Here is a 23,700-nt window from a genome sequence, read left to right as displayed (position 1 = left end):
TTAGTAAACATATTTCCTCAAAATCATTTTTTCTAGCTATGTAGGTCATTGTATGTGCATTCTTTGTTTAACCCATTCTTGGTGATGGACATTTAGATTGTTCCATCTCTTTACCACTGTAAATAATACTATAGAAAGTAAATATTCTCAATAGAAAAATGATTTTACACTGACTTAATGTTATGTGTTTAAAAAATTTTTTTTGCATTATTTCTCCTACTTACAGGGAACACTTTGTGTTTATTCAATAATATAAATAATTCATCGCTGAATATCCCTCATGTAATGGTAATTTTTAAAATTTATTTAAGTGAAAAATATGGGTGCACTTTTTCTCAGTAACCAATCCAAGTGTAATTAAATTCTCTAAGAGTCATACATAGTCCAAAAGAACCTTTAATATCCAAAGCATTGAAAGCTGAGTCTAAATAAATTGTGTACAAAAGTTTGAGATTACTAGTATTTTTATGCTTAATCTAATGTGTGGTAACAGAATGTTTTGAAAAGTTAATCCCTTAAATTATGTCATTTTTTAAAATGATAGCATCTTTAGACCTTTCTCTTTAACATTTTAAACTAAATCAAAATTTTTAAATGAAGAATTTTATCAAATTTTCTTGAAAATTTTATCAGTCTTTAATGTTACTTTTAATCTTTTAAATTACTGAACATGATTCTATTTTGGCACTTTGAAGTCTGTTGTGCTGATTTTTTTTAAGTATAGCCCAAATGTATACATGGGTGTCTTTCTCCTGTCTGGTTTCAAAAACAAGCCTTTTTTGTAATGTTACTATAAACAAGTGAGAATGAAATTTGCATAAAATAGTCCACCTCATGTCGAATAAACTTAACATGAAAGTTTGAACTATTCTTCTTCTTTAATAATATATTTTTAATATATTACTAAGCACCAGAGACTGTTCTGTGAGCAGGCTTGGTATGTTAGCAGTTGTTTTTAGCTTAGTTTAGTGAGCTGGCTAACTATAAATTTGACTACTTTATATCTTACAGAACTCTCCCAAGGCTTTTTTTTTTTTTCCCCTCCTCTTTTTTATTAGATAATCTGTTGAAACCAAATGCAGACTGCTTTATCTAGCCAGGACTTAGAGTCATTAGCAAATTTGGAAGTTTTAGAAATTAGTTACATAACTCATGACTGATGTCTAGTTTTTAAAAATTAATTGCCTTTTTCAGGTCTCCAAAGCGATCATTTTATTATTATCTGAAGTAGAAGTAAAATTTATGTGATACTAATGCCATACTTTGGGAATTACCTGGAATTGCACAAGAAAAGGAAGGCTGGATTTGGGGGAGAACAGTAATAATATTTGTTTTTCTTATATTACACATTCCGCTTCTGACTTCACATTTTGCCCAGTTGTTGGTTCTTAGCAGGTCCATTTTATAATCCGTTATAAAGGTAGCAAAGTTTGGAACTGAAGTTTTAAGTACAGACTTCCACACAAAAGGATGATGATAATTTTTAAATACTATTAATAGCAATAAGATTTCAATATGTTGTAGCCTTTCAGTTATTTCTATTAAGTAAGAAATGTGAAATTTCTGTCCAAAAAGTGGTAAATAACTATCTAAATTAGACTGTATCTTTAGTGATTTAATAATTCTCATGTAAATTAGAATTATTCCTATTAATGGTCTTAGTATTACTCTGGAGTTATGAACTGTAAGAACTTGAGTCAAGTTTGGATATATCAGCCATCATCATTGCATACTAGTCAAACAATATCAATAAAGTGGAAATCTTGGTTATACCTTCTAAAATTTCTCTACTTGAGGTGTGACATCTTAGTATGTATCACTCAGGCCTTTTTTAAAAATGTACTTAAAAAGTACATATTTAGTGCTGGCTTTTAATAAAGGTTATGGAAAGCTTGGACATTTGAGGAAAAATTTTTATGAAAAATGATTAAAAATATTTATTTTGAGTGGGTATACTGGGGATTGTACTTAGGAGTGCTTCACCATTAACTCGACACCATCTCCCACCCTGTTTTTAAATTGTGAGACAGGGTCTTGCTAAATGGCTGAGGGTCTCACTAAATTGCTCAGGCTGCCCTTGAATTTGTAATCCTTCTGCCTGAGCCTCCCAGGTTAATAAAAGTATGCACCACCATTCTAGGCATTAATATTAATTTAAATATTATTCTGCTTTCCTAAAATGTAGTAGATTCATTTCAAACTAACAGTCTGATGAAGCCAGAATGTTTTATGTGGCCTATTGTAAAAAGATATGGCAGTATACAACCAGAGATATGAAAAATTGTACTCTGTGTAATAAGAATTGTAATGCATTCTGTTGTCATATATAACAAAATTTAAAAAAAAAATAAAACAGCCTTCTTGCATTAAAAAAAAAAAAAAAAGACATGGCAAAATGGGGAATAAAGTATTCAAAGGAAAAATAGAACCGAAATTCACCAGTTCCCACATCAATGTGCATTACAGTTTAGGTGGAAATTATAGGCAGTTTCTTAGATCTTTAGTAACTTACTTTGTAGTTATAATCATTCACATATTATCATAGTCAACCTGGAACTTGATTATCCCCCCCTCCCCCATTTCTTTAGGTACTCAAAGAACAGTACCTTGGCTACAGAAAAATGTTCTTGGGAGATGCTGTAGATGTATTTGAAGCCAGGCGAGCAGAAGCTAAGAAGTGGCAGAATGCACCCAGAGTTACTACTGGACCAACCCCTTTCAGCACCATGCCAAATGCAGCAGCCGTTGCCATGGCTGCAACACTTACGCAGCAGCAACAGCCTGCTACAGGTCTGAATGCATTCAAGTTATAGCTTCTTACTGTTCAAATGCTGAACATTTATGTGCATTTTTATAAGTCTTCCTTTTGTGTGAGCCCTGAAAAAATTTCTTTGAACAACTGTTTCAGTACAGTTTAAAAATTGTGATCGACACAATTATAAACACACCTGACAAAAAATGCAGGGTAGTCTAGCAATAATTATACATCAGATATTGACTATTGTGAATTAACTCAATGTTATTTGCTGTATTGCTATAAATACCCTTTAGACTATGGTGTTTCACTACTGAATTACATTTAAGAATACCATTAGGTTCTAAAATCATGATTGTATCATTTTTTGTTTCAAAGTCAGATATAATCCATCCATACGTTGCATTTTTCATGTATGATACTGATAGATGGTGCATTCTGACCTTTTTCATACATAATGATTGCAAAGTACCCACATTCAGGATGCAGTGTGATTTTATTGACTGAAGATGTGTTGAAGATCAGTAAATTTGCTTTATGTACTTTGACAAGAAACAGAATACAGGTCCTGTAAGCAAATTTTGAAGATTATACATACACGAGAATTATTTGTTCCTTTTCAAAATAAGGGCTCATGGACATAAAAGAAAGTAAGTAGCAAGAGCAGGAAGAGGACATTTTGAGATTTGGATTGCATGTTAAGTAGGAAGTGGGGAGTTGAGCAGATGAAAATAGTGAAATATTAGATCTTTTTAGTCCTTGGTTTAATTCCACTTCTAATCAGAGAAAAAATTTTGTGGTGTAGTTCTACAATATTTCATTTGGTCCTTGGAAAGTAGGAAAACTTTCTTTATTCATTTTTGTCAGGCTTTAACTTAGGAAACTATGCTCTTAATGGATATTGAATTTTTTTCTTCAATCATTAATTTTTGAGGCTTGTTTATTTTACAGCATGTGTCTTCTGAGAATTCCATATAATCTGGTATTAAATTACAATACAAAAATAGTTTTAAAAATATATATTTAGGTTGCATTCAAGCTGCCTGTACCAGAGAAGCATTTTATGGTAACTGTTGGCAGTTTAACAAATTCTTCTTCACATTTGGAGAAAACATAATGACTAGATATCAGTAAAGAGTTGATGATGCATCTATGCCAAATCCTCCACATTCCATGGCTGGACACATGTGAATAGTGGCTCACATAGCACTATGTAGTAGCTCTCTAGCTGGCTGGAGTATAGGATTGTATCCTCTCAAGTTATGGAGAGGAAAAATCATAATGGGATTGATTGCTTTGAAGAATCAACCCCCAAATTACAACCATTAGTTCTTAATGATTATTTAACCAGCTAATCAAATCAACCATGGTACCAGTTTACTTTTTAGAGCCAGTATTAATTCTAAAGAAGATCAGATAAGCATGGCTGTGGTTAAGTATTCATTAAATATAATTGATTTCCAATATAATAAAGCTTGAGAAAAGTCAGTTATCTAAAATTACTGCATTCTATGGTAAATAAGTAAACTTGAAGCAAAATTACCTGTCGAAGTTGTTTTGGTTGTTTTGGTTTTTTTTACTTTTTTGAATGTAAACTGAACTAATTTAGAGGAATTGATAGGCTTTCACTCATATATTTTGGGCTCATGGACATAACATGTATGTTCATTCTATAAATATGAGTTCCTCCTATATGCTAGTTTTGGGGGACATAAAAGTAGATGTAGAAATACGATCTTTGCTCTCTGTGGTAGTAGAGAATAATAGCTTAATTTTGAGTAATTATTCTGAGGAGCTTTTTGCTTTTATACTTTAATTTTATCTGTGAGTTTTCCCAAGTTGGTAAGTTTTTTTGTTTTTTCTTTTGCCAGGGGAAATCTTAAGACTTTAGTGTTCTTGCAATTTTAGAGCCTTTAGGGGCTTTCTGATAACGTGGCAGGAATCAGAATGTTTTAGCCTTAACAGTCTTACAGTATTATTACTTTTGAGTTGTTTGAATTTCTAGAACTGAAAAGTTACAGAAGTGACAATAATCTTGTATTATGTCTTTCCCTTTTGTTTCTCTAAAGGTCTCCCAGGCTCTGTAGTTCATTCCTTTATACCTTCCCATTCAGAATGCCAGTGGTTTTAGTCACCAGTCATGTCATCCTGATTATGACATTTATAAGCTCTGTTGGTTAAATAACAGTTTTATGAGTTTCAGCCCACTTAGTAATAATGTCCCTGTTTATTGCATTTCTATTTTGTGTCCAAGGAGTTATTCCTTGTGCCTTGATACTTTCATGAAATCTTTTAAGTGCCAATAACAAATTCTAGACCATCTAGATGAAGTGAGATAGAACTTGTGTACTGTTTTTATGCATCACTGTTGATCAAGGTTTGAGTTATCAGATTTGGTTTTATTTGCATATAGATTCTTGATTTCATTAGAAATATGGCACAGAACAGATAGCTTCTCTTAAACTACTGGTTTCTGAATGTTGTCTTAGAGTCAGAGGTTGGACTTAAAATGACTTATTGATCCTTCAGCTTTTTTTTTTTTTTTTTTTTTTTTTAATGATGTTGGGGATTATATCCAGGTTCTCATTCATATTAAACACACACTTTACCACTGAGCTACACTCCCAGAGTCCAATTTTTTTTTTTTTAATGAACAATATACAATAGGACTTAGGCATGTGTGATTTATGGTGGTTTGTTCTGAAGCCCGAAGAAAATTGCTGAAAAACCAGCAGGCTATTTAAGTACGAAATGAGTATCAGTACATGGATAAGTTACATGTTGGCAGATCTTTAGTATACTTGTTCACAAATGCCTCAAGCCTCCTACAAAGACATTTACATTAGGCTGTTCAGTATAATTTTAATTTAGGATGGATTTTTAAAGCATTGTACTAGGATTGGATTTTGCCATTGTGTTTTGACCAATGTACTTTATGCTTACCTCATGATTTTTCTCATGTGACTTAACTGCTGTTTTTAAGGAGAGCTGAGACATTTATTAGAAATTCCTACTTTCTAGCTTTTAGTGACAGTCTGGATATTTAAGGTGTAGTGTTAAATAGGGAACTTTAAGTATTTTATCCTAGTTTCTTGTGGTTTTGTGATTTTGTTGTATTCAATAACCAAAGGAATGTTCCCCATCAAATAAGTAAGTAAAGTTTTCAAACTGGGGAAAAGGCATTTTTGGTTTTTTAAGAAAAATTATTATTTAAAAAAATGACTTAGGAATTAACTATACTAACTACATTAGGTATTTTTAGTGACCATAGAAAATTATAAAAAAAAAAAAAAAGTTTTAGCACTTTAGTCCTTTTCCTGTGAATGCAGTTTTACTTTTAAGAAAGAAAGTAGAATTTATTCTGGAAAATATGAATAACAGTGCTAAATCTCATTTTGTTGTGTGTGAATATATCTTATGGTAACTTTTGTAAAATGTTACTCTACATAAAGATTTCACTTTGGGCAGTCATTGGTATATATTACTATTAACTTGGTTTTATTTATGGAACTAAGAGCCTCTCATTAAATGATTATTCAGATTTTAAAGCAGACTTGAATTGTTTACGTAACTTTTGCCTGAAAGATTTTGATTCTGCTTTCTAATAGTGAAACTAATATATATGGTGGCCAGAGTGTAATGTATGCTAATACTTTGGCATGGGAGATATTTATGATGAGTTTTTACTATTAAAAAATGTTATACATTTGCCTACTAGTTTTATAAATGATGTTGCCTTCAAAATTTGTATGAAGGTCCCAAACTCAAACTATCATGTATCTGTTGTGCAATGGAAAGTCTTGTCATTGTTAGCTATATGAGTTCTTGATATCCTGAATATTGATGATTAGAGAACCTATGTTCTGTTGCTCTTAAAAACAGACCCACACACAACAACAACAAAAAAAAACATGCTATTTGAGTAACTCTTATGACTTATAAGGCTGAGGGCTGTGGTGTGCATTGTTCTTTAGGGTCTTCCACCAGCAGTGCCTCCTTTTAACATGTGACACTTAAGTCTCTCTATGTTAAAGAAACTGGACATGTGTTTTCTACATATTATTTTTGTTAGGAATAAAAAAAGGTAATATGCTTATTTTCTTTTTTCTATAGTAACATTTTACAAAAGAGCTGCTAGGCAGGTATTATATTCTTAAATTGATCTCAAACTGGATGTAAAAGCTTAAATCCTTTTTTATTTATTTTTTTAATAGTAGTATAAGAACTCTGGCCGCTATTAGTTATTAATCTTTATTTTCTGGATAGAAGCTATTTGAAAAGTCCAGTTTCTGTCCCAGTGTGTAGCAAAATGTAGTTCCTCGTTTTTTTGTTTTATTTTTTAATGCTTTATAGTTTTACACTACCTTTTGAATATACAAACCTCATTCATCATTGAACAACTTGAAGGCTTTGATTTCTTTAAAAATTTAAATTTTAAGATGTATTACTTTGGCATTCCCTCAACTTTTGAGATGCACTGATCACTGTGCTTGAAAAAGACAAGACTGAAGATTGTACTATGAAATCTATTGAGTAATTTTCATAAATTATTTATCAAATGAGATTTTTAGATTTTTGTATTCTGCTTAGCTTAAAAAAAAATAGTAGTTAAAAAGAGAGGCTAGTAAGTTTGATGCTATTTTTGCCAGACAAACTCAGCCGAAATCTTTAAAGTAACAGATGGGAAAAGGATGACTAATCGTTCTGTATCTGAGTACATTTCCCAAAATGTTGGAAAGAAGCTTCTGAATTGAAATCTTGAATGTATTGAATTTGTCAAGGTACACAGCGGTGCCTTTGTAAATGTTCATTATCTTATTTAATCAGGTGATAAGTGGTGTAATGTAGCTGAGCTGAAGAATAGAACTCAATTATCACTTTTTGTGAACAAGTTGGAATTGTCATGTTACTGTGTAATTGGTTTGCTTTAAAATGAACAATAAATTTAATAAAATAAATCATTGTCTTGTTTTTTATCTATTTATTGTATATATTATTTATATCATAACAAATCATGCCTAGTTTTTTGGGTACTTTTATGAAGTAACATGATAGTTTTGCCATGTTAGTGTCAGTCTCTTTTGATCAATTGAGACTTGACTCTAACACTAAGGAACTTGTTTGGAAAAAAAAAAAAGAATAAAAGCCTTTACTGATTACACCAGTTTTATCAGAGAACAAGTGGGGAGATCTAAAATAATTCTATAAGTAAATCTAAACTATAATTTATGATATATTAAAAACAAATTATTTTGTCTATTAAACTAACATTTTTTTTTTTCATTTTGGTTAGCCTTTTAATAGTTATAGTTCTGAGCAGGTTAATTAAAAAGATTTTTTTTTTTTGATAGGTAAATCACTTTGGACAGATTAGGTCAGAAAGACATCTTGAAAACAAAGTTTTAACAAATGGAATTGTTAAAAGTAATCACTGTTCAGTTTTAAAATAATTTCATAAAGGAACTTTAATCTTGAAAGAGTAAGGCAAATTTGTTTTTCCCCCCCATTTTTTTTTTTTATACCAGGGCCACAGCCATCTCTGGGAGTTAGTTTTGGAACGCCATTCGGCTCAGGTATTGGCACTGGCTTGCAATCAAGTGGCTTAGGTTCTTCAAACCTTGGAGGTACACTTTAACTTTTCTAATATTTCATTGAAGTATTATACATTTGAATTTATACTAGCCTATAAAATAGTTTCTCAGAAGATCCTCTGCTGTTTTGGAAGTTAAGTTTCCATCTGGCAAAAATGATTCTCCAAACATAATCATTGCTTTCTAGTATTAGATTTAGAACTTAAAAATCATTCCATCTTCTGTGATTAGTAAATATTAAAAAGTATTAAAATTAAGTGGTAGGGATGTTTATATTTTCAAATCACTATGCTGATATGAACTTGAATTACTTAGTTTTAATTTTAAAATTTAAAAATTTGCCTTAATTTTTGGAATCCAATCAAATTCTAGATGTCATAACAGTCTCTAATCATTATCTTTTTTTTCTGGAGCACTTTAAAAATGGGGAATTAATTTTATTATAACTTAAACAGCTTGACTTTCTTCCATTTCTAAACAGTTTTGGCATACTTGTATACATAAGCAGTTGAACTTACGGTAGTTTCATAAGTTAATTAGGTAAGTTCTCTGCAAAAGCATCATGCTGAATACAGATACATTCACAGTTCTTTGGATAATTGAAAGTTGATTGTATTTTGACAAAAGCATTGTAATGTAATGAATAAGGTTCCCTTATTTCCACTAAAATAGAATAGAGAAGACTTATAAATTATTTATTATTATTTAATATAGACTTTTCTATATTAGGAATTACTAGAATCATTATAGGCATCATAATTTATATGATTTATAATCCAGTTTGCTATTCTATTTCTTAAGATTCATAGGTAGTCTCAGTAGTTTAGATAAGATATAGCGTAGCCTAAAAAGAATTTGAATTTTATTTACATAGAGCATCTGGGAAACTGTTCTTCAAATACATAGAATCTCTTCATGAACTTTGTGATAAACAAAGTTATTTTAAGTTTTGAAAACTATTAAGAGGAATAATATGCTGCTCCCTCTTCCAGTTTCTCACTGTTAACATTGACAATAGATGGCACAAATCTGTTATCGAGTAGATTTAAAGTGATAGACTGTTATGTAGTTAGGTTTTCAATGTAAAGATTTTTTAATTAACCAAAAATGTTTGGTAAAGGGCTGAGTAAAATTATCTTGTGGTATACATTATTATGTATGTCATGCATATTTGTGAATTTAGTCAGTCCCCCTCCCAAAAAAAAGTAACCCTCAAATAGATATATTCATAACTGTTTTAAAAATCATATTTGAATGATCGATAAAAATTTCTAGAACATTTAGAAGAAAAAATAATCTGTTTCTTAATAAAGCCATATTTTTCAACGGTGTTTTTGTTAGACCTTTGATAATTTTTGGTTTTATTGTGTGTAACCTTTAACCTGTGTTTTATGTACCATTGTATATTTCTCTATTACCCTTCCATTAGGATTTGGAACTAGCTCTGGTTTTGGATGCAGCACCACAGGGGCCTCCACATTTGGATTTGGAGCAACAAATAAACCCTCAGGAAGTCTTAGTGCAGGTTTGTGTGTTTCTACCTGAATTCCAGGTGAATTTAAAGGTGGAAATTATTTAACTTAAAAGTATAAGTGTTGTTATTTCCAGTAATCCAAAAAGATCCCTGATTCATGTTTTTTACTTCCTGGATGAAGCATGCAAGCCTGACTAATTATGTAGCTGTCTTTTTTATGAACTAAAGGACAGGTATATGAAATATTTCTGACAAATCTTCATAGTTTGATTTATATATAAATGTATCTTCTTTACCTAAATATAGATTCATGGTTAAGCAGTTTTCTTCATTATTGCAGAAATGAACCTATCATTGTGAAAGTTTAACCTGGTTTTTGTTTTGTTTTTAATCATTGTTCATCCGGGAAAGACATTTAGAATAAGAGTTGTTTCTAGAGTTTTTCTTTAAATCCCTCCAATTTTAAGAATGCCACAGTCTTACAAAAAGGATTAATTTTATTCTTTGTTTCTAAAATAGATAAAATCTTTTTACTTTTCCAGTGAAAAATTCCAAATTTCATCTATTTTACATTTACTCTTTATTTAAAAATAATGGCTTGTTTGAATGTGCAGTGCTTGGGGATAAGTATGTCCAAAATAATGACATAACACTGTTAAACACGTGTTTAATTTCAGGAAATTTGAAGGAAGTTCTGCTTATGTTAAGTAGTGTTTAAAATTAGTAGTTCCAGTTGTGTTAAGATGTATACTTCAGTGGTATTAAAACTGTAATCTAAATATTGTTTTAGTTAACTAGTTAGTAATAGTACTTGATCTCAATTATACAGGGTCTTGTCTAAAATGAAAACAATAAGTATTGCTCTTTGATGTGTCCTCTGTCTTGAACATTGTGAGTTAAGGCTTTCTTGGAGAGTTTGGGATTGCAGATGTTGCTCTACTTGATGACAAAGTGGTTTTGGTGGGGCCGAGGAGGAAGACGCCTTGACTAATTAGTGGGAAAGTTTTTTGGCAACTTGAAGTATTCTGTAGATTTCAGTTATTCGTGCTAATGCTTCACCTTGGGCCTGTATCACTAAACCTCTGGCTTTCAAGATGCCACTTAGTTGTTAGCTAAGTTATTTTCCTGTGAAATTCCATGTTAGAATTTCAGGGGCCTAAGATATTTGCTGTTTTTACAAATTATGTATTCTTTCAGATAGAAGTTTACTGCTCATCCCCATTTTCTATATTTGTGTTTTATGATTTGACTTCTGATACGAATATTTTCTTCCCTAAACATAAGGCTTTGGCAGCTCAAGTACATCTGGGTTTAACTTCAGCAATCCCGGCATCACGGCATCAGCTGGTTTGACATTTGGGGTGTCCAATCCTGCCTCTGCAGGTTTTGGAACAGGAGGACAACTCCTTCAGTTGAAGAAACCTCCAGCTGGAAACAAAAGAGGAAAAAGATAAACATATGGGTTGATGTATTAAGAGAATCCTCAGCAGCACCGTTCATTCTGAATCTATTTTTCTAATGATGCATTAATTAAATTGCATCCCAGGAGATTTATAAAGTTTTGATATTTTTCCCTACTCTGGAATTTGAACTTTGTTTGCCATACTGAACATCTCTTTCTTGTGAATTTGAACTCCAGTTGTGGTGGGTTTTGTTTGGGTTTTGTTTTGTTTTGTTTTTTTGTCCCCCCCTCCCCATTATTTTTGATTCTCCGTGTAAGAAACGTTGTGATTACATCACTAATAGTAGTTTTAAAAAATTAACCTAATGCCTATTATTTAACCTAGTGTTAATAGCAATGTTTTTGTTGATAAGGTTTACATTATGTGAATATATGCACATTGGTTTCTTATACCGGTGGTATGAATTCTAGGGCCTATAATAGAATTAGTTTGTTAAAGGCCTTTTGAACTACACTGCAGGGCATCTTGTGAATATGTATGTAAATATACAGAATAAAACACACAATTGTGTGTGTATATGAAATATATATTTACAGATCTACAACTTTTGCCTCAGACTGTTCCCCTTCTCTAAGGGTATTCAATTTTTCACCTAAAAGCTTCAAATCCTCACTGCTTATAGAATGATGAGCTACAGGTACTCTGTCATTTCATTTGTTTGCTTAAAGATTTATTAAATGGTTACTGATATAGTTTGACCAACTCAATTTCATTGTCCCAGTCTTATCCATTTTGTTTCCTCCTATCCTTTAGCAGCTACTCTGAATGAGGAATGCTGTAAGACTCATCAAACAGAATTTAACAATTTTTATTATCCTATAATAGTCTCATATTGCTTCTATGAGATCTCTTTTCATATAAGATGGACCTTCAGGAGCATATTTGAACTCCAGACTAGTGTTCTGGGGGCAAAGAGCTATTAAGCCAAATTGACTCTATGCAGGTGAAGGATGCACTATTATTTTAATGAGAACTTTTCTAGCTATTCCAATACAGAGTTCTTTCTTATAGGGCTAAAGATATTGACACCAAATGGAGTGGCTTTGTAGCCTCTTAATGTCTTAAGTAAGTGCTTAACTTGGAATAGAGAAACAATATATTTTAAGAAAGAAAAATATTCTTTATAGCAACTATAAACAATCCCCAGTTTTAACAGTGAACACAGTTCCAGGTAATAATGCATAGGCATGTTAAGTTGCATCTGTGTAATACTGTCTATATTAGTATTAGTGGTGTCAAGTAGATAAAAAGAGAACATTGGAAAGAGAACTGCCTTAGCCATAATTTCAGAGAGAAAACATTAGGTAGACCTATTTATCTTTCAAGTACAGTTTTCAGATGGGCTGTAAACATGGAATTTCATTGAAAATAGTTTAATTTTTTATATAGAAGTTTTTGTACATAAATGTGCATCAGTGAATATTTTCAGAATCATTTTCACCAACGCACCTTTTTTCTAAAATAGTATTGCATATATAAATATATATATATATACACACATACACGCACATATATATTTTAGTATAATGTTAGTTGGGTTTGATTATAAAACTGTTGTCAAATCTGTTTTATTTATCTGCATATAGCAATGATTAGCTTTTTGAATTAATCTTTTGTTTTTCTGTGTCTTGCATTAAAATTAGGAAAATTATTTTGTCTCTGAGCACTAAACATGTTTTTATTCTTGCATATTTCTCTATTACTGCAATCCCCAGATCCAGATCATGGGGGAGCTTAGGAAAAAAAGGTGTGATTTTGTTTTGAATTACTGTCAGAGTTACATACAGTTCTCTGTAACTTTTTTTTTTTTTTTTTAAGGACCTTGCATTGTGCTGCAAAAATCTGAATATTTATATTTCTTGGTTTTTTTTTTTCCTCATACATTTTACATTTTAATATGTGGAACCACTGGAAATTTGTAACAGATTAATTTGTGATGGCAGTTTTAAGTGTGTTGTCATTGTCTCCATTGTCTTCACTTTGTCTAGAGCCTATTATTATGGAAACAATAAAATTTATTGTGTCGGTTGCTTTGAATCTTTATAGGTGTCAATAATTGTTCTTACTATGTAATTTTATTATTTCTTTTTTAAGTAGTTTTTAGTATGTTTCTTATCATACACATCTCTCTTTAACAGGTCTAAACACAAGATAGTAAGTTCTTTTCACTTACTTTTGTCTTCTCAAAATTACAAAAACATTACCATTTTAGTTACATCAAAGAATATTGAGTAAGTAGCAAGGACTCCTTCAGTTCACAGGCCCAATCCCAGTCCTTCCCCAGAATGTCAACTCTAAAGGTTTGGTGTATATCCTTGCAAATCCTTCTAAAAAAATTCCTTTTTTCAACATATATGTATAAATACTCTTTTCTCCTTTCTCCCCTTTTTAAAAGATTTTTTTTTTCTTATAGTGTATCATTTTTTTTTTCAGATCCTCCTTTAATCAGTGGGTTTAAAAAACCTGTACATAGTCTGTGGCTTGCTTGTTTCCCCTTAGTGGTGTATGATCAATATCTTTCCATGTTACCCATGTAGATTTATGTTTTACATACTATCCCACAGTGGATGTCCAATGATCTCTTCAGCTATTCCCTGTTATGGACAGTTAGGTTCTTTCCACTTTCACAGAAGTTGAAGTGAGTGTACTTGTTTGTGGCTTTTTGTGCTCATGTTAATGTTTCTTTGGGATGATTCTGAAAGAGGAATTGCTGAAAGAGCATATAAATTGTATGCTTTCATGTCAGACTGCCTTCCAAAGGTACTATATAAATATACACTCCTACCATTATGTATCCTAGCATTTGCAGTATTCCAAGTTCTCAATCCTATTAATATTTTCTAATCTAATAATCCTAATAAATACTTGTGAGGTTGAACTTTTAAATGTGTGTGAATACATGTACATAAGCTAATTGCATGTTAATATAATTGCATGTTATAGCCTTTGTCTAGGATATTTAGGGATTTTTGTTTCTTAGTTATTTGTAGGAGTACTGTTAATGGATATTGTTATTTTTCCTGTGAGATATCTGCAGTCATCTGGGTTCAGAACCCTCTCTTGTCCCCACATGATACTGGGCAAGTTAACTTTTTTAGTCAAACTTTATATACCATTTTGTCAAGTTTGATTTTTCTTTAAAAATAATTTTGTGTAAATTCAATAAACATTTATTGAATTTACACAAAATTATTACTATGATGATCTGGGGGAGAATTGACATTTTAGTATAACATAATATATGCACTAATGAAGCTTTTTATTCTTTTTTTTTTTTTTTAATATTCCTTCAGTAAGTTTTGCAGTTTTTCTAGATCCTTGGTTGGTTGTTTCCCTGACACCTTGATTTCATTTGAGGTGGGTTTTTATCCTGCAGCAGGTACAACAAGTTATTTGAATTATAAGACCCTCTACCTCAGATTTTCTTGAACGCTTGCCTTGTATAGAGAGGGTCTTGTTACCTAATAATTAGCCTGTTTTGGTATACTTCAGAAAGTGCAGTGCAGCTCAACTTAATGTCCTCCTAGTCTCAAGTGGTATATTTTTGTTTTATTTTTCAAGAAGTGAATTTAAATAGTAACTTTAGAAATATTATGTTGGGATATTTGTTTTGTGAAGCATTTGGTGTTAGTAGTCTAGCAGAAGGTATTTTGCTTTGACATCCTTTTTCCTGTATGCCTTTCCCTATAAGTAAGCCTGCCTGTACTGCACTATTGAGTTGGAGGTCCTAATTTCAATCTTATTCACAAAGTCTTCCTTGCCTTGTACAGCATATTCTCGTTATTCTGAATGCATAATCTGCTTTATTTATTTATTCTTAAATAAGTTTTAGTTGTCAGTGGATCTTTTGTTTATTTATATGTGGTGCTGAGGATCAAACCCAGGGCCTCACACATGCCCAGCAAGTGTTCTACCACTGAGCCACAACTCTAGCCAGTTTCTCTGCTTTATACACTTGACCTTGTTTAATCTCAACATTGCCTTATGTAGTTGAGGTCTCCAATTTATAGAAGAAGGAACTAAGGTTTAGATTAAGCAACTTATCAGATCACATATCTATTATGGAACCAGAGTTTGAACCCAGATTTATTTCATTTCAAAGCACAATATTATATTGTCCTTTTGTGGTCAGCCATAGCACACTGGTGTTTATGCTTGACCTCTGCAAAAGCACTGAGGGTATTGTCATCACACAATTTATATGTGAAATTACAGGTACATTGCAGATTACAGATGAGCCAAAATATGGTAAGTACTAAGGGTTATAGGTTTTTAAAGGAGGATGAATAATATTTGGGGTGTAAAGATTGTTAGGAAGAAGCAAGAGATGGATTATGCATCCCATCTCCTGACGTTTTTCCCCTTTCCTATGAAGAACATGGAGAAAAACCATTTGTCCCAGCAAGCAGGTCTGGAGGGTCTGCCCACTTTGGAAAGGTTGATTATTTAAGTATTAAGAACTGTCAAAAAGAAATTAATGGGAAGCATTTCGAGATTCCTGTAACCCCAGAAGAATGCCCCTATGTGCCTTGACCAGCTAAGGCTAAGGTCTTTTACATGCCTGTACAGAGAAAGAAAGATCAGTGGGACTTTAAGCAGCCCAAAGGACCATGAAAATTGGCAAGAATCTTCAGGTGCTACAAGAACAGCAGATAGAGGGAAGAGTTAAGGAATCCTAGAGAAATTGGTCCTGGTCCAGAATGGTTTTTGCCTTTTCCTACTCATTCAATCTGATGAATTTTTTCCTTCTTATTTGTCAATTAAAACAACCCTAGCAGGCTTACAAAGATCATAATGCTAAAGAGTGTTAAACTTTGGGAGAACTCCTTTCTTGTCATACTCATCCTCTTTGGTAGCAAAACTGTTGAATTCAGTAAACATTTCTTCATTTGCTGTGCGTGAACCTCTGCTAGAAAGTTAGAGGAATATAAATATCAATTGGATATTGTATAATAAGTAATGTTAGCTAATCAGTAAGTTTTTGTTTTGTTTGTTTTTGTGCCTGGAATTGAACCCAGGGGTACTTAACCACTGATCCACTTCCCCCTCCCTTATTTTTTATTTTGAGTAGAGTCTCCCTAAGTTACTTAGGGCCTTGCTAAGTTGCTGAGGCTGACTTTGAACTTGTGATCCTCCTGCCTCAGCCTCTTGAGCAGCTGGGATTACAGGTGCCTGCCACCATGCTCAACTCTATGGCTTACTCCTGAGAGCTTTCCACATATTAATTCATTTAGTCCTAAATCCTATGACATCTATTATTCCTTTTTAACAGATGAGGAAATGGGAAATTAAATGAGGAAATGAGAAGTTATTTAACTAATATCACTCAGCTCTCAGGTGGATGGTCCACAATTCAGAAATACAGGTGTGCGCCACCAAGCCTGACTCTAACTTTCTTTGTATCGTGATAATTTTTTTTTCAGTCTTTTCAATAGCTTAATAGCAGATCTGTCCATATTCTAACTAGTTCCTTTTGGAAAGGTTGATTATTTAAGTATTGAGAACTGTCAAAAAGAAATTAATGGGAAGCATTTCGAGATTCAATTGTTTATATATATAAATAATTTATAATATATATATGTTTATAAAATATATTTTTATATGTATTATATATAATATATATTTGTTTATAATATATATTTGCTATTAGAAGTAATTCTGCTAGGATAGATGATACTGGCATCTAGTTTTATTAACTTTTTTGGTGAGGGAGTTTCTCTTGTGGATATTGGCCATCTTAATTACTTTTGAGAATTCGAAATACAATTATTTTCTATCCATAGAAGATGTTTGAAAAGATTAACAGTTTTATACTCTTTAGTCTTGCACTTATGTGATTTTTTTCAATGAAAATTACATTCCATATAAAGTTGCTCAAAACATTTTTTTCTTTAAAAAAAGCTTTCAGTATATTTTTTCTAAAAAAATTAAATGGACATTATAATTGCACATATTTATGGGATACAATGTGATATTTCTTTTTTTATTAAAACATTTTTAGTACTTAAGATATTTATCTTATGTTTTTTGTTTTGTTTTATGTAGAAGCTTTAATTTTTTTATGTAGTCAAAATGTGTCTTTAAATGACTTGGGAATGAGTGAAAGCTTGATGGGAGGAGAAGAGAGTTAAGACATTTGAGGTTTTGCAGTTTGTAAAATGTTTTATATTTTTCATTAAAACTCCATAACTATGTGAGGAAATGCTTTTAAAAGGCTCAGCCAGGTGGCTAGGGACAGACTAATCAGAGTGGAGTGGCAAGACTTTACAAAAACATGCCACTTTACAGAGCCCTTGACAGTTGGAAAGGTTCCAGGAGCATCGGGTTAAAGCACCACAGTAACTCTAAGGTAGGTGGTGTGATCCTTTCCCCTATACAGATGAGTGAAGCAACCAAGGAATTTGCCCAGAGTCGTGTAAGTACTAAGTGATGGTGATAAAACACCCAGATCCCAGATGATGTTCTCACAAAACATTTTTTTAAATCAGTTATCAAAATGGGTAACACGCTTTCCACTTGATGTGGTTTTCCACATTTAATAGCACCTTTTATGCAATCATACTTTAAGAAGGCAGGGGCCCGGGATGTAGCTCAGTGGTAGAGCACTTGCCAAGCATGCCTGATGCCCTGGGTTTCATCCCCATTACTGCAAAAATACAAAAAAAATCTTGGCAGAAGAAAAATTATGGATTTAGATCTGGCCAATTAACCTCCCCCCCCCTTTTGCAATTTTGATAGCATAGATAGATGTGATGATTTGATTCAAGGACACAAGTCTCATAGATAAACAACATGAATAATAAAATTCTGCTAATCTCATCTTAATTGGCTATAATCTCTATGGGTACTACTTTGAAAATGGAAATAAACTCTTCTTAAAAGTGAACCTTTTAGATCAGTCCTTGTTAGATGTAATTATCTTAAAATAATAATCTTATCAAGAAGTTAAAACCAGCACTTTTACATTCCTGATTTTGTGCTGTAATTTTACATTTTTGTAAAGTTAACAGTGTATTTATATACATATAATAACTATATAAAATTAAAATATGAAAATTCATCCCTATTTTTATGATTTCATATGAAAACATTTTATGTATTTTATAACTACTTTGCCCCCAAATTGACTTTAGTCCAGTAAATTTATTACTTTTGAAAAAACAATTTATTTCCATTTTTTAAATTCAAGGTTAATTTTAAATTTTTCTTTTTGTCGAAGTTGCACTGGTTAAAGAGTCAAACAGTTCTATAAGATTTGTTTAAGAGGTAGCACTTTCATCCCTGTCCTTTCTATTTTGAAATGACTGTTTTTACCTCTTCAGGCTTTCAGTCCTGCCTTTATCCCTCCCTATTAGCAGACATACAAATGGCTTTCTCCTTAGGCTTAATATTTAGCTCTCTTGATCTGCTAAATTAGTTCCCCTTCCCTTCTGATTTCTTTGCTCTTTATCTATTCATTTTCTTTGTGGTTTTAAACCATATTTTGATACTTACACCTGTAATCCTAGCAGCTCAGGAGGCTGACACAGGAGGATCCCAAATTCTCAGCCCTCCATAGCAAGTTAGTAAGATCCTGTCTCAAAAAAAAAAAAAAAAAAAAAGGCTGGGATGTGGCTCTGTGAGTGGTTAAGTGTCTCTGGGTTCAATACCTGATAACAAAAAAAAAAAAATAATAAAAATTAAAGCCTACACTTTGTTTTCTCTAAGCATATTCAACATATTTGTCATTGATGATTCCAGTATGTTTAAAGTGATCAAAGGTCCAATTTTGTTTAGGTTTGCTTTGCTTCGCTTTGCTTTTGCTTTTGCTTTGCTTTGCTTTTGCTTCCCTTTCCCATTCCCTTTCCCCTTCCCCTTTCCTTCCTTCCTTCCTTCCTTCCTTCCTTCCTTCCTTCCTTCCTTCCTTCCTTCCTTCCTTCCTTCCTTCCTATCTCTCCCCCCTCTCCCTCCCCCTCCCTCCCTCCTTCCCACATTTATTCAGGGTGATTCAGGGTGTTTTCTGGTTATTGTTTGTAAATTTGTGTGTGTGTGTTGGAATTGAATCTGGGGCCACCCTACCACTGAACTATTTTTCAATTGGAGACAGGGTCTTGATAAATTGCTGAAGCTGATCTTGAATTTGTGATCCTCTTGCCTTAGCCTCTGGAGTTGCTGGGATTGTGGGCCCAGCAGTGCACCCATCATGAGCTCATTTTATTAGGAACTTATCTTTAGAAATTATTTACATTAGAAGATATGTTCCTCCACAGAGAATTTGTATGTTTGTTTCAGGAACCTGAAAGCACTACTAACCCAGGACCATGTTAAAATAAAAATCAAGGGTTTTTTGGGTAATGTGGATTCATTCCACAGCCTCTTTTGAGAGTCAGCTAAAAGTAATGACTTTACAGTGTGTAATTATCTTTCCCTTCAGAGTGCTAAGGCCACAATTGGCAAGTTTTCTTTGTGAGACACTATTTTCTTTGGTAATGGTGTTGACAAAGGATTGGCAAACTATGGCCCATGAGTTAGATTGAGACCTTTTCCCTGTTTTTCTATGTATATTTTATTAGAATTCAGCCATACCCATATGTTTATGTTATCTATGGTGCTTCTGCAAAGCAAATTAATAGTCTGAATTAAACAGCACTGAAATATCTTCTGTGGTAAAAGGGTTTCAAATTATGACAATACCCCAGGGGTTCCTAGAGTATTGCTAGGGTTTCTTAAAAAGAAGAAGAAGAAGAAGAAAGGGTAGTCAATCGTAGGTGTGTTTGCTTTTTTGTCTGCACCATTGCTCCCAGACTCAGAGTACTTAAACGCATCACTGTTGCCTGGCTATGACAAAAAAATATTTGCTCAATCCTAGAGAAGACCTTTGGTATCCCTATTTTTGGGGGGTTCTTTATTACTTCGTATGGCTTAAATTATGTCAGATACAAAGCTGCTTCATTAAGAGATTCAAACAGTGCTTAAAGCAAGATCGTTTCTCTTCAGATGATGATCCAAGAACAGTCCAGAGTTGATGTTGCTCAGTGGAGTCAGAGGCCCAGACTCCTGATAGCATTTGTTCTGCCAATCTGAGGGCAATGCCCTTGTCTGAATAGTGGAGTGTATTTGCCTTCCAGCTCATGGGAAAAAGGAAAGAGTGAAGAAAACATCCTTCTTTCCTCTTTTTATTTTAGACAGTGTTAAGTTGCCCAGGGTATCCTCAAACTTGGTATCCTTCAGCCTCAATTTTCCAAGTAACTGAGGTCATAGGCTTTTACTACCATGGTGGCCTCGTCCTTCAAGAGTATGGTCCAGAAGTTGCATACTTCACTTCTGCTCACATCCCATTGGCAAGAACCTAGTCATACTCTGAGTGCCTTTGATAAGTTTCACACTCTCAGCTAAATCTCCTCCCAGTAAAGCAGAAAAGACTTTACTGGGAGTGGGGGGGATAATGCCAAGGTTGTCAAGGCCTTGGCTTGTCTCCTAAACAGCCACTAAAACCTTACTATTGGTGGCCACCAGTCTAGGTACCCTGCCTTCTTCACCTTTACTTCATTTTTGTCTTCCAACAATTTACCTTATTCTTTTGCTAATTCAGCTGCGTGTTTAAAAGGTATTTTTAAAGAATTAGAATCGTAATTTTCAGGTGCCTTGTGGTAAGTCTGCATTTTAGGGTATCTGATCTAAACAAAAGGCCTTATTTTATGACTTAAAATTCTATGATGATACTTATTTTTGTGGTTTTTATGAGTTTGTTAATAAAGAGTGACTGAGGTCATGGTTTACATCTCTATTGGCTAAACAAAGAATTGACCAAGGTCTTTCAGATAATTTAGCAAAAAAACCAGCCTGTCGTATTTTTTTTTTTTTTACTTCGGGACCCAGAATTCCTTCTAGAAGTTTCTATATACTGTTTTATTTCCAATTGTTGAAAATTAGTATTCTCTACTTTTTGAGTGCTCTCTGAAAATAATGGGCATAGTTAGTGGGCATCTATTATAAACTAACCAGGAGAGTTTGGCAAGTCATTCTTTCATGGGTGAAAAGTATACTATCTGCATTGTTTAAAATGGTAGCCACCAACCATATATATAGCTCCTGAGCATTGGAAATATGGCACATACAACTAGGAGCTGAACTTCTTATCTTTAATCAATTTAAATTTAAGACTATTCAGTTCAAATATTGGACAACATTTAAGTGTGGTTGTTACAGGAGGTCACATTTTCAATTATAAATGTTATAAAATCTAAATGCAGATCAGTAGTTTCCAGGAAAATAGTATTCAAATTAAAAATTATTTAGTTATAAAGTTCACATTGGATTTCACAGAGGTATGAAAAAAAGAATTCAAACACTTGTTAATATCTTTATGTTGATGTCATGTTGAATGGATACTATATTGGATTAAATAAAATTAATTTCATGTTTTAATGTTAGAATAAAATTTAAAATTGTACAAGTGGATCACATTATATTTCTGTTGGACATTACTGCTTTAGATGGTACTAACCATGGTCTTATGGTTTAGGTACCTGAAAGAAAAATAAACTGTAGATTATTAAATTTGCTTTTTTTTTTTTTTTTAAAGAATCTCTTAGAACAATTTGTTAAAACAGCCTCCAACCTGGAATCCCTGCTTTCAGTGTCTGCACCCTTATTCATCAGAGTTCTTAACAGTTGCTTTTCAAAACTCCTTAGCATAATATACAAGACCCCTCACTGCTTGGTCTTTACTTCTTTTGCCAACACCTTCATCCGATACTCATACAAAGGCCATTTGGGAATACTGGACTCTTTCATACCACTTTGCAGTTCATTTTATATTACAGGTTTGCTCTTTCTCCTCTCTCCTTTTTCTCCCTTTCTTTATCTCTTTCTCTCCCAACATTCCCTCCTTTCTTTTTTAACATGTAGTCTTGCTATGATTTTCCCACCTCAGGTTTCCAAGTACTTGGGATTTTAGATGTGCACTACCATGTTTTCTTTTGTCTGAAATAAATGTGAATCCTTTCAGTACCATCTTTCCTTGTCCTCCAACTCCTCCAGAAAAGTTAGCTTGTACCTGCTTCCCTCCAGTTGGGCTTTGGACCTCTGGGTGCAGGCTTACCACATGATTTTTTTTATTACTATTAGTGTACTTGCTTCCCACATTAAACCTATCTAATCCCAGGAGCTCTGTCTTGATTTTATTTGGATTTGTTTTTGTATCATCAAAACTTAGCATCTAGTTGAATTCTGTATTTATTAATTGGATAATGCAGTAGCAAAGGGGTAATCTAGTGACACCCTGCTGACCTTTCTCCACAAATGCATTGGAACCAGGTTGCTGGGGTTAGAATCTCAGCTTCACCACTTGGTAGTTGTTTGACATTAGGCAGGTTATTTAACATCTTTGTGCCTCGTTAGCAAAATCCAGATAATATCAAAATGAGGTGTTTAAATTTAATGTTCCTGTGCAAACTAAGATGTAATAAATATTAACTTTTATGTCATAATGCATTCTAAACTATTTTTCTCTTTCTCTCAGGCCACAAATCACAGGTTTTAACTGGATTTCGAAAACCTAGTGTTACAGAAACCAATGAAGTAGGAAGAAAAATCCAGTTCTGAACAGTCATTGAATCACCAAATATCTACTTTTGCAAGGAACTTCTGACACTCATTTTGTGAATCTCATTGTTTAAGAAGAGTACTATAAGACTTAGAGTGAGTTTGGTCAAGCTGCTTAGAATTCAGGAAAGAAAACTTGACCTTGATATAAGTATCAAGTATTTAAGGATATGAACCTAATGGATCATATAACTAGATTCTGGGAGGGTTTAAAGAATTGAGAAGCAGGCCACTAGTTCAGTATGTACAATGGATGGTAGAAAATTCACCAAATATAGTGAATTCATAAAATAAAATTGACCAAGTATAGTGAAATAAGTATTTGGTAATTTTAATTATGCAACTCAACTCTCTTTAAAAACTTGCACTATAATTCACATTTATAGTTCACCCATTTGAACTGTACAATTCAATGGTTTTTAGTGTATTCATGAAGTTGTTGAATATTACCACAGTCTAGTTTTAGAACATTTGTCACTATAAAAACAAAACCCCTTACATGTTAGCAATCATTTCCCATTCCTTACCACCACCACCCTAAGTCCTAGGTAACCATATATTTATTCTCTGCCTCTCTATATATGCGTATCCTGGATATTTCATATAACTATGACTGAATTCTTTCAATTAGCATAATGGTTTTAAGAGTCACCCTTGTGGCATATGTCAGTACTTCATTTATATTGTCAAATAATCTTCAGTTGTATGAGTATTACACATTTATCCATTCATCAGTTGATGCACATTGTGTTTCCTGTTTTTGACTATGATGAGTAATGTTGCTCTGAAATTCATGTCCAGGTTTTTGGGTGGACAAATGATTTCAATTTT

General features: G+C 32.8%; 1 protein-coding gene across 4 annotated transcripts in view; it reads left to right on the top strand.

The window, feature by feature from the left end:
* NUP58 (nucleoporin 58) overlaps positions 1-23,392 on the top strand; it is a 49,565-nt gene extending 26,173 nt beyond the window's left edge. For 2 of the 4 annotated variants that reach the window (XM_081280152.1, XM_081280153.1), the window contains 4 exons: positions 2,589-2,790; positions 8,281-8,379; positions 9,776-9,871; positions 11,105-13,318. In XM_081280152.1, the coding sequence (XP_081136278.1) occupies positions 2,589-2,790; positions 8,281-8,379; positions 9,776-9,871; positions 11,105-11,274 (567 nt within the window). In that variant the 3' untranslated portion in view covers positions 11,275-13,318. Of the gene's footprint in view, positions 1-2,588; positions 2,791-8,280; positions 8,380-9,775; positions 9,872-11,104; positions 13,319-22,786 lie in introns of those variants that run through there. The other 2 variants (XM_081280154.1, XM_081280155.1) reach the window with 2 other exon arrangements.
* The last annotated feature ends 308 nt before the right edge of the window (positions 23,393-23,700 follow it).

The sequence above is a fragment of the Spermophilus citellus genome, assembly GCF_964194105.1.
Source record: "Spermophilus citellus genome assembly, chromosome: 1".
Taxonomy (NCBI): Eukaryota; Metazoa; Chordata; class Mammalia; order Rodentia; family Sciuridae; genus Spermophilus; species Spermophilus citellus.
The sequence above is the reverse complement of the archived record's forward strand: the minus strand, read 5'-3'. Positions and strand labels throughout refer to the sequence as shown.